Genomic DNA, 14,860 nt, shown 5'->3' with positions numbered 1-14,860 from the left:
ACTCGTGTTTATATTCAATAAATCTACAGTGGTTCTATTAGTCATTCGTTTATGACTTTGCGATTCTACCGCTGCTGAATGGCAAACACGACAATTACTTTGTAATGAGCCAATTAATAAAACCTACAGAAGAAAGTGAAACGTTGCATCACCGGTTTGCGTGAAGATGTATAGCTAGCGGTCCTACATCCTAGGTATGTTCATCGGTGATTTGGCGAATGCAGATGAATTACTATTTGTGTAAGAGAGGTAATATACTACACGAGAATCAGAAAGTAATTCTAAAACATAGTGATATGTTACAAAAACCTAGGCGCTTGTGTCTTGTTTTTCTTAGGTTTTTGTACTTTCCTCACTTGTTTTTTTTTCTTCTGTTTATGCTTCTCGGTATTATATTTTCACTATAACAGTTGCTGCTTTCTAGGCTTACTTTTGTCATTATGCTGTTTGTACCCACTGGGACAAAGCCTGCTTCTCAGCTTAGGGTTATTATAAACACTACCACATTTATTAACTGAGATCTTCTACTGCCACACTTTTTTTTTCCTTTATTTACGAGATTTTCGGTAGTAAGCCGGTTCATCTCGGGATTGCCTTTTGACATATGTTGAAAGAGTTAAATGGTGTTTAGCCTAGCACAGCATAGCATGAATACTTCCACAAATCGTGAATGGAGTTGCAAGGATTAACACACTGGAACCTCTTTTATGCACATGGCTGGGACTACATGAATTTAAAAAAAAAAGTTTATGCCCTGTTTTATTTCATTTAAAGAGGGAAAATTATGCATAAATTAAGTTTCGAATTTAATGAGGGAATGTAGTTCGCGAGAACAGGTCTTGCTCTTTGGCATTAGGGGGTTTTCAGAAAGTTTCCAGAGAGCCCAAAATAGGGGGTTTCAAGGTGCTTCAAGGGCATTTTAAGGGGTTGTTTCAGTGAAATAGAGGATCCTTTTAACTCTCGAGCGTTCGCGTTGTTGTATTTTGTACAACATATTGAAAAAAATCTCACTTTTCATATTCAGCATTAGCGTGGTGCTGGCGGCATTCGTTCAAGATTTGTTGGCGTTTTAATGGGATTACGGAGAGTTCAGGGGCATTTCAATAGTACTAAAGGGGTTTCAGGGACGTTTCAAGGGACTTAACTGCCCTCGGACGCATACATGTCACATGTTACAATAGAAAAACTCGAGAAAACGCAATTCAAAATAAACTTTGGCTATGGTCGCATTTGTTTGACTTCAGGCTCAAATAACCATCATTCAATCATCAACAATCATCAATTTTTCAAAAGTAGTTTTCTTCACGTAAGTCACAAAACCGTCATTGAAAATTTTTTCACGGTTATCCAGATGGTGGCCAGAGTGCAGTGATAAATTTTTATTAACAGTGGTTGAAATTTCAGCGAGAAAACTGCTTTTGAGTTTTTGCCAAACGATGATGGTTTGGTTCCTCTTCAGTGCAATTCAACTATCGAAATATATGTAAATTCATATGTTGACCAAATATTCCAAAAATACGCATCAAAATATGAAGTTTGACATAAAAAACTCAAAAATGTCGATATGTAACATGTGACATTTATGCGTCCGACGGCAGTTTAAGTGCAATTCAAGAGATCTCAAGAGCCTTTAAAGGGCGTTGCAAGGGGTTCGAGAGTCGTTTCAAGGAATTCCAGAATCAATTCAGAGTCATCTAAGAGAGTTTCAGGGTGTTTCAGGAACATTTTTAGGGCGTTCCTAGAGGTTTTAGGGGCGTTTAATATCATTTCAGGGGCTTTCAGGTACGATACCAGGGAGATTATGGACCCTATTAATGGTGTCAAAGGTGGTTTCAGAGGCTTTTCGAATCAGGTCGTATCAGGTGGTTTCACCATTTAAATCAAACGGTATTTCAGGGAAGTTTCAAAAGATATTGTAATGGGGTCTCTAAAAATTCTCTGACACTTTCTGAAATGCCTCCAAGGTGCTCCTGAAAGTCCCACGACCCCATGTAACCAGAGATGCCAGATTTTTTTTTTATCAACAATCTGTATTAATACAGATTTTTCTGTATTGCCGTATTTGAGGGTTTAGCAGACACCGAGAGTCCCAGATTTCAATAGAAACTAACAATGATGTACTACTTTTTTACGGTTTTAAATTTTTACTGGTATTTATTTTTCTGAAACATGTGTGAAAATTTACAGATTTTCATAATTTTTTTAAAGTTTAAGCAGCAATTTATAAAGTTTTCATAAAATTTATTGAAAATAACTTCAAATTCAATGTTTTCTGGAGAAATCTGTATCACATTTTAAACATCTGTATTTTTCTATACTCTGTATCTTGCCTGTATAGAAGCAAACATCTGTATAATACAGAAAAAATCTGTATATCTGGCATCTCTGCATGTAACGCACCAAAGATGCTCCAAAACCCCCGAAAACTCCTCCGTGATGCTTCCGTAACACCTCTGAATACCGCGGAAATGCTTCAAAAATTCCTGAAATGTTTCCAAAATCCCTTGGACCACATGTAACGCAAGTGAGAGGTTCAGAATCCCCCGAAAATTCCTCCATAACGCTTCTGTAACGCCTCTGAATTTTGCGGAAATGTTCTGAAACTTCCTAAAATACCTCAAGAATCCCCCTTAAAACCCTTCGGTTCCCATGTAATGCACATGAGAGGCTCCGAAACCCCCGGACACTCTTCTGTAACGCTTCCGTAACGCCTCCAACCCTCCAAAAATGCTCTGAAACTTCCTGAAATGCCACCAAAATCCCCCTTGAACGCTCTCGCACCTCATATAACGAACCTGAGATTCTCCGAAACCCCCAAAAACGCCTCTGAAACCATCGTAAAATGCTCTGAGAATTCCTAAAATGCCCTCGGTGCCGTTCAGACCCCATGTTGAGCAAGTGAGACTTTCGGAAACTCCCGAAAACGTACCTGTAACACCTATAAAACCCGTCTAAAATCCACTGAAACTCTCTGCAATGCTTTCGAAAACCAATTGTGCATAGGCGTATAATAGAAACAAAGACTAAATTTTCGTTGAGGTTGACTTGACCAAGACAATGAATGAATCGTGCAGGATTGCGTAATTTATTAGTGTGTATAAGTGTCACTTTAATCGAGATTTGCACCAGTGTAGATTAAGTGTTGATATTTTGAGGCCTTGAGGCCACTTGCGAGCGCAGCCTTTTTTTCTCGCTCGTTCATTCTGTTGAACCCAAGAAAGAGCGAGATAAAAGAGGGGACAAAGCGCCCCCTCTATTATCTGTTTCTTTCGCGTGTTTGTTTACGAGAGTGAGTGAGAAAAAAGAAAAAGCTGCGCACGCTAGAGCTTGAGACCTCGGAAAACATGACTTTATGAAAACAGTATAATTATTTGGTTCTCTTTCAACGGTAACAAAATTCAAAAATCAACTGAACCAAATCCTCCCACTCTCATCCTATTCGTCATGCACTGATCTCATTCTGATAGGTTGTTGGCCTGCACAAATCCATTGACATTACATCACCCATATAGCTACAGCTAGTTGTCCTTAGCGTATGTATGGTTTTTCCATCATTTCGCCAACCGATACTGCACGATGCAGCCAACTTAGCTAGAACACTCCTACGGTCTGTCGGTCGAATCTTTGCAAACAAGTGTCACCCGTAGACCACAAGCCTAACGTGATAAAAGCCACGGAAGGTCGTTGGATCCGCGTCCGTCGGTATAGTTTTCAAATATTTATCATCATATTAACATATGATGGCTACATCATCCCCCTCCCAACAACGGAAAAGAACAGCAGACAATACCTACAACCGCAATCCTCAAAGCAGGTTTTGGACCAGATGATTGGAACCGAAGATGGCTAGCAGAATCTCGCAGGTCGCAAAAACCAGTTTGTTTTTCTTTCGGCGATATATTTTTGCCGATTTTTAATATCGATTCTTTGGTTCGCTTGATTTTTTCTTTTCAAAAAAACATATTGAAAAGCTGTGACTGCGTCCATTTGAAACAGCATTTGCAATTCAAATTTTCAGCATTCGATCATCGGACGCCGGACGGGAAGGAGTTGACTCTCTGGTTCACAATAGCATTGTTAGCAATGGCGTCCTCGTTCAAGGTAGCATTCCATCTTGGTGAACGGCCTTTGAAATTGTTTGTTTTGTTATCAGTATAAAATTCTAATAAAGTGACCCATAACTATGTTTGAAATATTTCCTATGAAACCACTTATGATTGTTTTCGTTTTTCTTTCTTTCAACAGAATTTCCCCTTTCTGGCAATTGTATCGCTGCTAGCGGTCTGTCGGGCAGATATTCCATTACTGGAACTTGGACTAGACTCGGAAGCTCAGCAGTTCAAAAATGTACTCGAACCAAGCGAATCGGAAAACGTTTTCAGTGGATATTCGAACGATAAACCAATAGTGCCATTCCCCGAGCCAACTAACGAATGTGTAGGAGGACCAGATGTTTGTGGCTACAAATATACGACCCAGTCCTGCCCTTGGGAAGTGCGAACGGAATACAGAACATCCACGCAAATTGAAACCAAAGTGAAAACGGAAGTATCAACCAGGGTCCAGACGGAAACCGTAACGCAGACTGTTCCGACCACCATAACGGAAACTACCACGAAGGTCACGAGATTGTGTAACGAGTATTTGCCACCGGTTGAGCCTGTTACAACTACAGTTCGGCCAAACCCCCTTACAACAACGGTTACTCTACCTCCTACGACAACGACGATCACTTCACGTGGACCTCCACTTTCCACAACTCGTACTATAACTCCTACTACTACCGTAGTAATCAGTCAAACACCTTTTGTAACGAACACTCGCACTGTAACTCCTACAATTACCAGCGTCTTCACTGCCCAGAGCACTTCGGTGACCAGGACCATCACACCCACTTCCACCTTCCTGAGCTATTTGCCTTCCGTGTCCATTACTCGTACAATAACACCAACTTACACCAGTTTAGTCTACTTGGATTCCGTAACCCAAACGCGAACAGTTACTCCTACGTCAACGTACCTTGAATATCTGCCTTCTGTAACAGTGAATCGTACGGTCATTCCTACATCGACCAGTCTGTTCTACCTTCCATCGGTAACCGTGAACAGGACTGTCACTCCAACCAGTACGAATGTTTTCTACGAGGTAGCAGCTACCATCAACCGAACCGTGACACCAACTTCCACTAACGTGTTCTACGCCGCATCAGTAACCGTCAACCGCACAGTGACGCCAACCTCGACCCGGCTCTCGTATCTGGACTCGGTGACCATAGATCGAACCGTTACGCCCACGTCTACCAGACTGATCACGTTGGACTCGACCAATACGCAGACTCGTACGCTAACGCCAACCTTCGTCGTGCAGGAGACAGCTGATACGCGAACCGTTACGAGGTAAGTAATTTTCTGGTAAATGCCATGCAGGCTCTTCACCATTACTGGGTTAGCCGCTTGTAGTTTTTATCTACGCAATTAAAGACACTTTATTAATTCTTAGCATTTTGAAACGCGAAGATGAAACTATTTGAGCACGAATTAGACTAACTAAACAACTAATGTATTCTTTCTTTTTAGGACCATCACTCCATCGTTCGTTGTACAAACGTCCGTCCCTACGTCCACGATCACTAGAACATTCACCCCGACCAATGTGATCACAACAACCGCTGCAACCACCAGCACTGTTGTCCGTACCGTGACTCCACGAGCAACTAGCACAACGACTATCACGGCAGGCGTCTCAACAGTCACCGTTCGGGACACTAAGACCATTACCACCACACCGGTGTTGACGTCAACTCCCACCATCTACTCTACCGTGACACTCCCTGCCGTTACGCAAACCATCTGCAAGCCCGTCAACACGTATCTACCGGACGCGGGAACTCCAACCGTTACCCGTACGCGCACCGAAACCGTTACCGAACGTTTGACGGAAACCGTCATCGCGTGTACGCCCACGAACGCATATCTTCCAGTTCAGCAAACGGCCACCGTGAAGCGATCCTCCCTGAACCGAGACGTCGTTCCACCGGAAGCGGAACGATTCAACTTTGTCTAATATGAAAACCTCGTAACGATGTCGTATGAACAAGGAATAATACTCCGTCCTCTGTCGTAGAAATGAGATATGCCAGAAGCGTAGCTTCTCTTTGCCTCCTTCCGCAAGCTGGTGCTCTATCGATCCAGATTTCCCTAACTTTTTAAAACGAGAGAAACAAACAAATACTCAACATTTCTCTGTTGATACAAAGTTCAACGCTGTGTTTTAGCAATTGTTAGCAATAGATGTATTTTCATTTTAGTGTAAATAATAACGACGAAAGCTGCCCGACGAAAAGAGCTGTTTGTTGAAGTGTTGTAACTCTTCGGAAAGGTTTCGTCAGAATAGTGTGAGCAGATTGCTTCAGCGGTACGAAACCAATGCACTGTGTAACGAAATAAAAAAAAATCGAAACTAGCTGTACAGTAACCCAAAATGTGTTCAAAATGATGGCACGCGAAATAAAGACTTCATGGTTGTGTTTTTGAATCCATTAGTAAACGGTTGAATAGTAGACTTCTTCTTCGAATGGGAAGGGGTATGACCAATGACAAAATCCCTGAGAATATCACGACAAACAATCGGAACATCCTAAAGTGGCCTAAACTAATATGAAAAATAAAAATTTTGAAAAATGCCAAGTCTTACCTTCTGAATCGGTTGTTTTGCCCTCCCAGAAGCTACGTTCAAAATTTGAGCAAAATTGATTAAGCCTAAGGGGGCGCTCAACAGGCTTGAAGTTTGTATGTAAAAACGTGGCCAAATGTATGTAGAAATCTTAAGTATTCGATTTTTGCCGCTAGATGGCGCTGTAAGCGTTTAATGATAAAACCCTTTGGTTTTACGGTGACTAACAACTTTGTCGAAAACCGCAAAGTGATACGACGCCTGGTAATAATGTTATACCCTATAGATAGTAGAGTAAACATAGATCCGCTAAGATGAATCCGTTGTATCCAAACGAACTGTCAAAATCTGTATCCAAACGAGCATGACGTCACGATTAGGACAACATCAATGGAACGCATGACGTCATATTCAATCGTCGCACTTTTGAAAGTTACTACTTGCACGCTTGAAACATTTTAGTCAGCGGTGTCCGCGGATCTATGTTTACTCTACTATCTATATTATACCCTAGCTAGGTAATATGAGACGGCATTTTGTTTGTATTTCAGTACCATGATTTCGGGTGAAATTGATCAGTGGGGTGAAATTGATCGACGAGAGAGCCATTTTTATTTGTTAAAAATAACGCTTTAAACCTAGAACAATTTGAAAAAAAAAAATGTTCATCACCTGCCTCAGAAGTTATTGAATGATGAGTTTACATGTTTTACAGCCAATTAGTCATACATTTCTGTATAAAACTCAATATTTTCTGAAATTGCCTGACAGGCGAACTTCAAAAATACTTTCAAACTTTTGTTGCTGTAGCTGTATTGCAAATGTAATGAATATTCGAATTAATGTTTCTAGCTGTCAAGTATTCGCTGAACCCGATTTCGTCATCAAAAATTCTATAAATATTGAAATTTATTCATAAAATTGTACTTTTGCGGAAGTAATAACATATTTAGTATGAAAACTGCATACTTTCAGGCGTTTTCTCAAGATTTATTAAACTTTATACTTAAATAATTAAAAATTCAGCAAACTTCTAAAAATTTTGCATAGCTTTTCGCATTCCAAGGTGGTTAGTTTAGGAGGAAAACATATTTTCAGCACTTACAAATACATTTCACTGACTGATCAATTTCATCCCGTAATTAAAATTTTTGATTTTTTATTTCAAATGATATTTTTTGTAATACAATGATTTGCAGTAGAATTATTAACCTCGTTGACAGATGAAAACTATGGTCGTACTTGTTTTAAAGCATTAAATTTCACCATATCGATAAGTATTCAAAAAATATTCGCCAAAATCTACGAAAAATGATCAATTTCACCCGAAATCACGGTACATGTAAAATAGACCTGTTCACTTTTTTTTATCTATCCGTGTCACATCAAATTCTGAATCCATATGCAATAACAAGTCTTCTGTACAAAAATAAGTCAAACTGATGCAGGTTTTGAGGTGTATCAAATAAATTTTATGTTTTTTAGAGCTTTTTCTAGAATATGGACACCAATATCCAGAAAATTGTACCGTGAACGTGACAAAAATATCGTTGAAATATAGTTAGAACAATACTCTACAACTTTGCCAAACACATTGGTGTTTAAATTGCGTATTTCAAAGTTATTTAACAATTTTCGTAAAAAAAAACAATGAAAAATATAATATGTTTACGATTATCTATTTAAAAGTAATGTAAATTTACATTGTTTCACGTGACTAATTTAATAAGCTATTGCTTCTATTTGTTATGAACATCATCCATACATCATAGGGTATTGGTTCCCTTATTAAGCATGTGGCTCCCATTTTCATCCTACGAAAAACAAGGGATTGGAGCGCTGTTTGTTTTGTTTCTTATTTTTGTATTTTTTGTTAGAAGTGAGCACCCATGTAAACACAAAGAACGGAATCAATCGGTGCCGTAATCGCTTGTTTTCGAATAGGATGAATATGGGAGCGTGAGATTACTGATGGCACACATACCCTATATGCGTAGGAATTCGTTTTCATGGACTATTTATCAAAAGTTTGTCACATATTTATATACTAAAAATTGCACAGAGTAGCCAGCAGGAAATAAAACAAAATTACCCATGATTAAAACGTCGTTACACTTCTTCGTCTCATTTGTAACAGTTACAAATTAGTGCAGATGGTTGAGTAAATATGAGACAGTCGATTCGAAGATTCAAGGCTCGATTAAGTTGTAAAGCTGGAAGTATTATTTCCACTTTTCTGCAAGGGAAACTACGTCACTGTATCTTATCGCAATTTGGCATCCAAGTCATGTTTCGAAACTGTAGAGTGTATAATAAGAATGAAGTTTCCCTTCATCGTTCAGCTGTGTGAATTTGTGCGTAAATCCGTTCCGATATACGTACACTCCCAGTCACGGCAGCTGGAACAAACGAGATCGATAACAACAATGATAAATGTACACCGTGAACTAGATTTCACGATCTCTAGAACGCCCATTTGACAGCTGGAACTAGTTCACGGTGTATATATGCTTGTTCTCGAATTTGCGTTTGTTTGTTCAAGTTTATCAGAACGATTTTTTTCACGTGCAAGTAAATTTCACAGTTGCATGAAAAATTTTGAGTCCAGAATCTGTTCCACCATATTGAAAAGTTTTAGCAAAATTGATCGTAATTAAGCAGATGCTCAATAAATATTTTGCCCAGTTGGTTTCGTCGTCACGATTTTTTATCAACAAGTAAACCAAATATCTAGCTAGTCGTAGGCTTAATTAACAGATTCCCATCATTATTATTTGGGAGACATGGCTGAATCATCATCCTATCTGCTACAAGGAAAGAAAAAACGTTTTTCATGTACTTTACTATTACTTTAGAGCTTTTAGTAGAACTTGTTACTTCAGACTCTAGTTTAATTTAAAAACACTTCACTAATACTTCACTTTTGCAAAAGAAAATAAAAAATGAATAACTCTTTTAAAGAAAACTAGAAAGGACGAGCAAATTCCTTTTAATTCTACTACTGTGCTTATCTTCGGTCAGATAGGCCTTTTTCGTCTGTGACTTACAGACTTCTTCAGTGTCAAGTGCTCGACTCGAATCGAGCACTTGACACTGAAGAAGTCTGTAAGTCACAGACGAAATAGGCCTATCTGACCGAAGATAAGCACAGTAGTAGAATTAAAAGGAATGTGCTCGTCCTTTCTAGTTTTCTTTAAAAGAGTTATTCATTTTTTATTTTCTTTTGCAAAAGTGAAGTATTAGTGAAGTGTTTTTAAATTAAACTAGAGTCTGAAGTTTTTCATGTATTTGTACTTGAACTTGAGCTAAGACCTTCTGATCCACAGGCTCCAGTCTTATCATATGCACCATTTCTGACACGTAAATCAAAAGACATTAGAATTCGATGGCATGATGCCTTAACCATAGGTAACTGCATTTTAACACCTATGTGCCTGAGCCCCATTTTGCACCCAATTTCAAAACTTCAACAATCTGATTCTCAGCCGTTCCTCAACAAAAATTAATGAAATTTTGACAGTTGATCACAAAACCCTTCTAGTTTATGTAACCGGGATCATGGATCCGGATTTTTCCGTTGTTCCGGATTTATGGCCGGGGGTACTGGGGTAACCTCCTTATCAGAAAGAGGTGCAACCTATAATTTGCCTGCAAAAACTAGCTTGCACCATATCATATTGGACCATGTTTTTAAAGATTTCGGATACACTGGCCACTTCTCCGGATGTTCCGGAAACCTGGTGCCCCAGGGAAGTGGCCACTTTCTGGCCGGTTCTGAAACCTAGCTCGCGACACATCAAACTTCATGATTTTGCAAAACAAGAGTATTGGACCATGTTTCTAGAGATTTGGGATATACCGGCCACTTCTCCGGATGTTCCGGAAACCTGGTGCCCTCAGTGAAGTGGCCACTTTCTGCTCGGTTCTGAAACCTAGCTTGCGACATATCATACTTTAAGATTTTGCAAAACAAGAGTGTTGGGCCATGTCTCTTGAGATTTCGGATGCTCTGGCCACTTCTCCAGATGTACCGGAAACCTGGAGCCCCATGTAAGTGACCACTTTCTGACCGGTTCTGATACCTAGCTTGCGACATATCAAACTTCATGATTTTGCAAAACAAGAGTATTGGGCCTTGTTTCCAAAAAAATCGGATACACTGGCCACTTCTCCGGATGTTCCGGAAACCTGGTGCCCCCAGGGAAGTGGCCACTTTCTGGTCGGTTCTGATAACTAGCTTGCGATATAGCAAAATTCATGATTTTGAAAAACAAAAGTATTTGACCATGTTTCCAGAGATTTCGGGTACACCGGTCACTTCTCCGGACGTTCCGGGCCCTGGTGCCCCCAGGGAAAAGGCCACTTTCTGACCGGTTCTGAAACCTAGCTTGCGACATATCAAACTTCATGATTTTGCAAAACAAGAGTATTGGACCATGTTTCCAGAAATTTCGGATACAGTGACCACTTCTCCGGATATTTCAGAAACCTGGTGCCCCTAGAGATGTGGCCACTTTCTGACCGGTTCTGAAACTAGCTTGCGATATATTAAACTTTGTCTTGCTTTGCAAAATCATGATGTTTGATATGCCGCAAGCTAGGTTTCAAAAGCGGTCAGTAAGTGGCCACTTCCCTAGGGGCACCTGGGTCCGGAACATCCGGAGAAGTGGCCAGTGTATCTGAAATTTCTAGAAACATGGTCCAATACTCTTGCTTTGCAAAATCATGAAGTATGATATGGTGCAAGCTAGTTTTCAAAGGCAAAGTATGGGTTGCACCTCTATCTGATAAGGAGGTTCCCAGTCAACCAGTGATCGTATAAGATGCTGCATAAGATGATAAAGTGGAGGCGATATGCGTACATTTTATATGCGCCCAAATGGAGGCATGCACGCATATGGCCTCCACCTTATCATCTTATGCAACATCTTATACGATTACTGGTTGTCTGGGTTACCCCAGTACCCCCGGCCATAAATCCGGAACAACGGAAAAATCCGGATCCATGATCCCGGTTACATAAACTAGAAGGATTTTGTGATCAACTGTCAAAAATTCATGAACTTTCGTTGAGGAACGACTGAGAATCAGATTTTTGAAGTTTTGAAATTGGGTGCAAAATGGGGCTCAGGCACATAGGTGTTAAGGTTCAACATAATAAAACGAAATTTTTGGACAAATTTTACCGCAATAGGATGCAAGCATGTTTTAGAAGTGAGAATGGTGGGAATCAACAAGATAAGATGCAGTCATGCTTCTTAAAATACAAAAAAAAATCTCATTAAAAGGAGTAAATAGCCTTTTTGTTTATCTCACGTATTATTTTGTACGAAATAAAATGACTTCGTACTTCACCAATACATAATCTCAATTTTTTTTTCTCTTCTGGTCATAGTTGCTGCTAGCAATGGTGAGGGCAGGAACCTAATTTGTTTCAACTTAAAACCATTGCTCGTTAAAATAAGGCTAAATTTCAATGAAATGGCATGCGTGCCAGCTGAAACGAACTTACGACACATAAGCGATTAGCAGAGAAGGATAAAGTACAGTTGATTCCAAAACATATGCTGTATTTGATCTGTGTTAGATGGCCTTTCAATAAATAAACTTACTTTGAAAATCCTAATTACAGATGTGAAATGAATTTAATTTGATTTTGTATGAGAACTTATTGGACACGGTGTAAGTGCAACATGTTTATGTTTCGGTTATCGAATGTTATTCGCTAATTGCAGCGACTGGTAAACGTCAAACCGTGTTGGCAGAGGAAGCTCTCAGTTGATAACTGTGGAAGTACTTAGGCATAGAACACTAGCTGAGAGCAACCTTGGAGATCAAGATAATGAAAAAAATCAAGATGCGTTATCCGTGCAAGGACGTACAAGTGCTACAAGTGCAGGTGACCATCAAGTAGGAACCCACTCCTGCTTTTCCTGATTGCCTTAAGCGAAAAAAAACCAGTTCCTTACAGCACAGATTTCACGTTCGAGTTGAAAATTTGGATTTTGGTGCGTCGACTAATCTATTCGTTTTCCCATACATTTCTTAAACTCGCAAAAGCAGCCCTCAACTTCTTGAGCCGTGCACCTATGTCGATCTAGGTGTCACCATCGGCCGCCATTTGGCTACCAAGATATTGGAAACATTCAACATTCCGCATTTTTCCCCAGCTACCGTAAAATTGGAAAGGTTGACCGTGTTTACATCTGGTCAACCCTTCCAGCTTTGGTCTTGTTGACGTTGATGGTAAGATCTGCCGCCGAGAAGCAGGGATTGGCGGCATGCACCGTGCGGTGCGAAAAAAGCGTGTGCTTCACACAATCGCAAGTGCTCGTCTCCCGTTTTGCCGAGAGACAAGAGATGTATGAGTGAGAGCTTTCGTAATTGTGCGAGAGACAATCGCAGCACTAGCTCTACGGCGCAGGGAGTAATGCACGGTGCTTGGGACTGTGCTTGTCTCCAAACAGAAAAAATCAATCAATAAATTAATTGAAGAGTTTGTGTTTTCGGCAAAGTTGTTAAGCTTGTCAAGGGTTGACAAGTGATGGGTCGTTTGATTCGAAATTTTTGCAATCATGCGTAGTATCAAGCCAAGTGCAAAGCACGGAGACAAGCACCGAGCGAGTGCATACTAGCCTGGTACACGGTTTATATGGGAAAATACAAAAAATGGAAAAACTCTAACTACTGTACACTTTTTGAGTTCCACTTTGGTCCCATATCAACTGTGCAAAATTTCAGATCAATCCGAAAAACTATATTTTAGCGCCCGCCATTCTTAGTTTTTCGTACGATTTACTATGGGGAAATTGTACATCTGCAAAGAAAAATAGCTAGGAGGCACCCCTAGATCCCAAAATATAAGTCGATGAATGATTTCGGTAGAAAACTTCACGAGGAATCAGACCTCCGAAGCCCCACAAACCGATGCGACGTTCGTGGAAAAAGTTATTAAGCCTCACCCGATCGATAAAATGACGAGATTTTATTATTTATTGTTATTCCTTAGATGTTAAACAGCATTGGCATGCCATTCGATTTTCAGTCAATAACTTTTTCCACATGCCTTAGATCGCTTTGCGGTCTTCGGAGGGTTGGTTTCCAACAGAAATCATTCATCGATTTATTTTTAGGAGTTAAGGGGCAACCAGTGGCGATTTTTGTTTGAAAAAGTGATTTTCCCCATAGTAAATCGTATGAAAACTTAAAATGGCTGGCGCTAAAATATAGTTTCTCTGATCGAGCTGAAATTTTGCACAGTTGATATGGGACCAAAAAGGAACTCAAAAAGTGTACAGGAGTAAAATGTCTTTCGGTGTCCCACGCTAGTGCATACGACAGAGCGTGAGAGACAGGAGAGCTCCAGCGCGCGGCAAAGTAAGCGAGCAACACACAACCGATTGCGCGTACTCGTCTCCTTCTAGTTTGTTGTGCTGTCTCGTAGCAGAGTGTGCGGCACGCAAAGAGTTTTGAGTCGCACCCTATCCCTGCCGAGAAGTGATTGAGAAAATCATCGAGCCTGTTATGCTTATGCATATCAGAGCGCCGTTGAGCTAGAGCAACGTCGTTAGCCAATTCGAAGTCATTTAGGTGCTCCATGGTAATAAGCTGCCACAGCAACCCACGATTAGGTTCACGATCCATCGCACCTACCAGGATCTCGTCGATTACGATGAGGAACACTAGCGGTAATAGTATACAAACATCCTTGCCTCACTTCAGCAACGACGTCAATCTTCTCCTGTATCCTGTTAAGGATCACTTTACAGAGGACTTTGAGAACGGTACACAATAACATGATGCTCCACCAATTAAGTATAATAATTATCGCATACAGTCAGGTCGCCCTTTTACATCCAGTCGGCCGAAAATGTCGCGATTTCCCATGTTCCTATGCTCACTCCTCTATATTCCTCCAGGTAACATCTGTGATCCATTGCTTTCTCCGGGTGCATAGCTCCATTACCATAACCTCCTCAAGTCGTATGCATCACAAAAAAAAACTTTATTAGTCAGAAACAAGCCAGATCTTTCCAAAAATCTCGACTAGTGCTAATATACGATTTGAATCAGTTCTCTTCCAAAATATCGCCAATCAGAAAGCTCTCTGGTTTCTGGAACAGCTTTTTAATTCCTATCAAATATTCCGTAAAGTCATACTAATGTTCGTTCACTGTCATTAGGCCGA

General features: G+C 40.2%; 1 protein-coding gene across 2 annotated transcripts in view; it reads left to right on the top strand.

Annotated features, from left to right (window-relative positions):
• LOC115253492 (mucin-2) overlaps nucleotides 1-6,546 on the top strand; it is a 55,840-nt gene extending 49,294 nt beyond the window's left edge. Inside the window, exons 1-3 of one of the 2 annotated variants that reach the window (XM_029874495.2) lie at nucleotides 3,978-4,101; nucleotides 4,246-5,396; nucleotides 5,577-6,546. In XM_029874495.2, the coding sequence (XP_029730355.2) occupies nucleotides 4,084-4,101; nucleotides 4,246-5,396; nucleotides 5,577-6,063 (1,656 nt within the window). In that variant the 5' untranslated portion in view covers nucleotides 3,978-4,083 and the 3' untranslated portion in view covers nucleotides 6,064-6,546. Of the gene's footprint in view, nucleotides 1-3,977; nucleotides 4,102-4,245; nucleotides 5,397-5,576 lie in introns of those variants that run through there. The other variant, XM_029874496.2, reaches the window with a different exon arrangement.
• The last annotated feature ends 8,314 nt before the right edge of the window (nucleotides 6,547-14,860 follow it).

This window comes from Aedes albopictus, chromosome 2 (genome assembly GCF_035046485.1).
Source record: "Aedes albopictus strain Foshan chromosome 2, AalbF5, whole genome shotgun sequence".
NCBI classification, from domain to species: Eukaryota; Metazoa; Arthropoda; class Insecta; order Diptera; family Culicidae; genus Aedes; species Aedes albopictus.
This window is presented reverse-complemented; position numbering and strand designations above follow the sequence as displayed.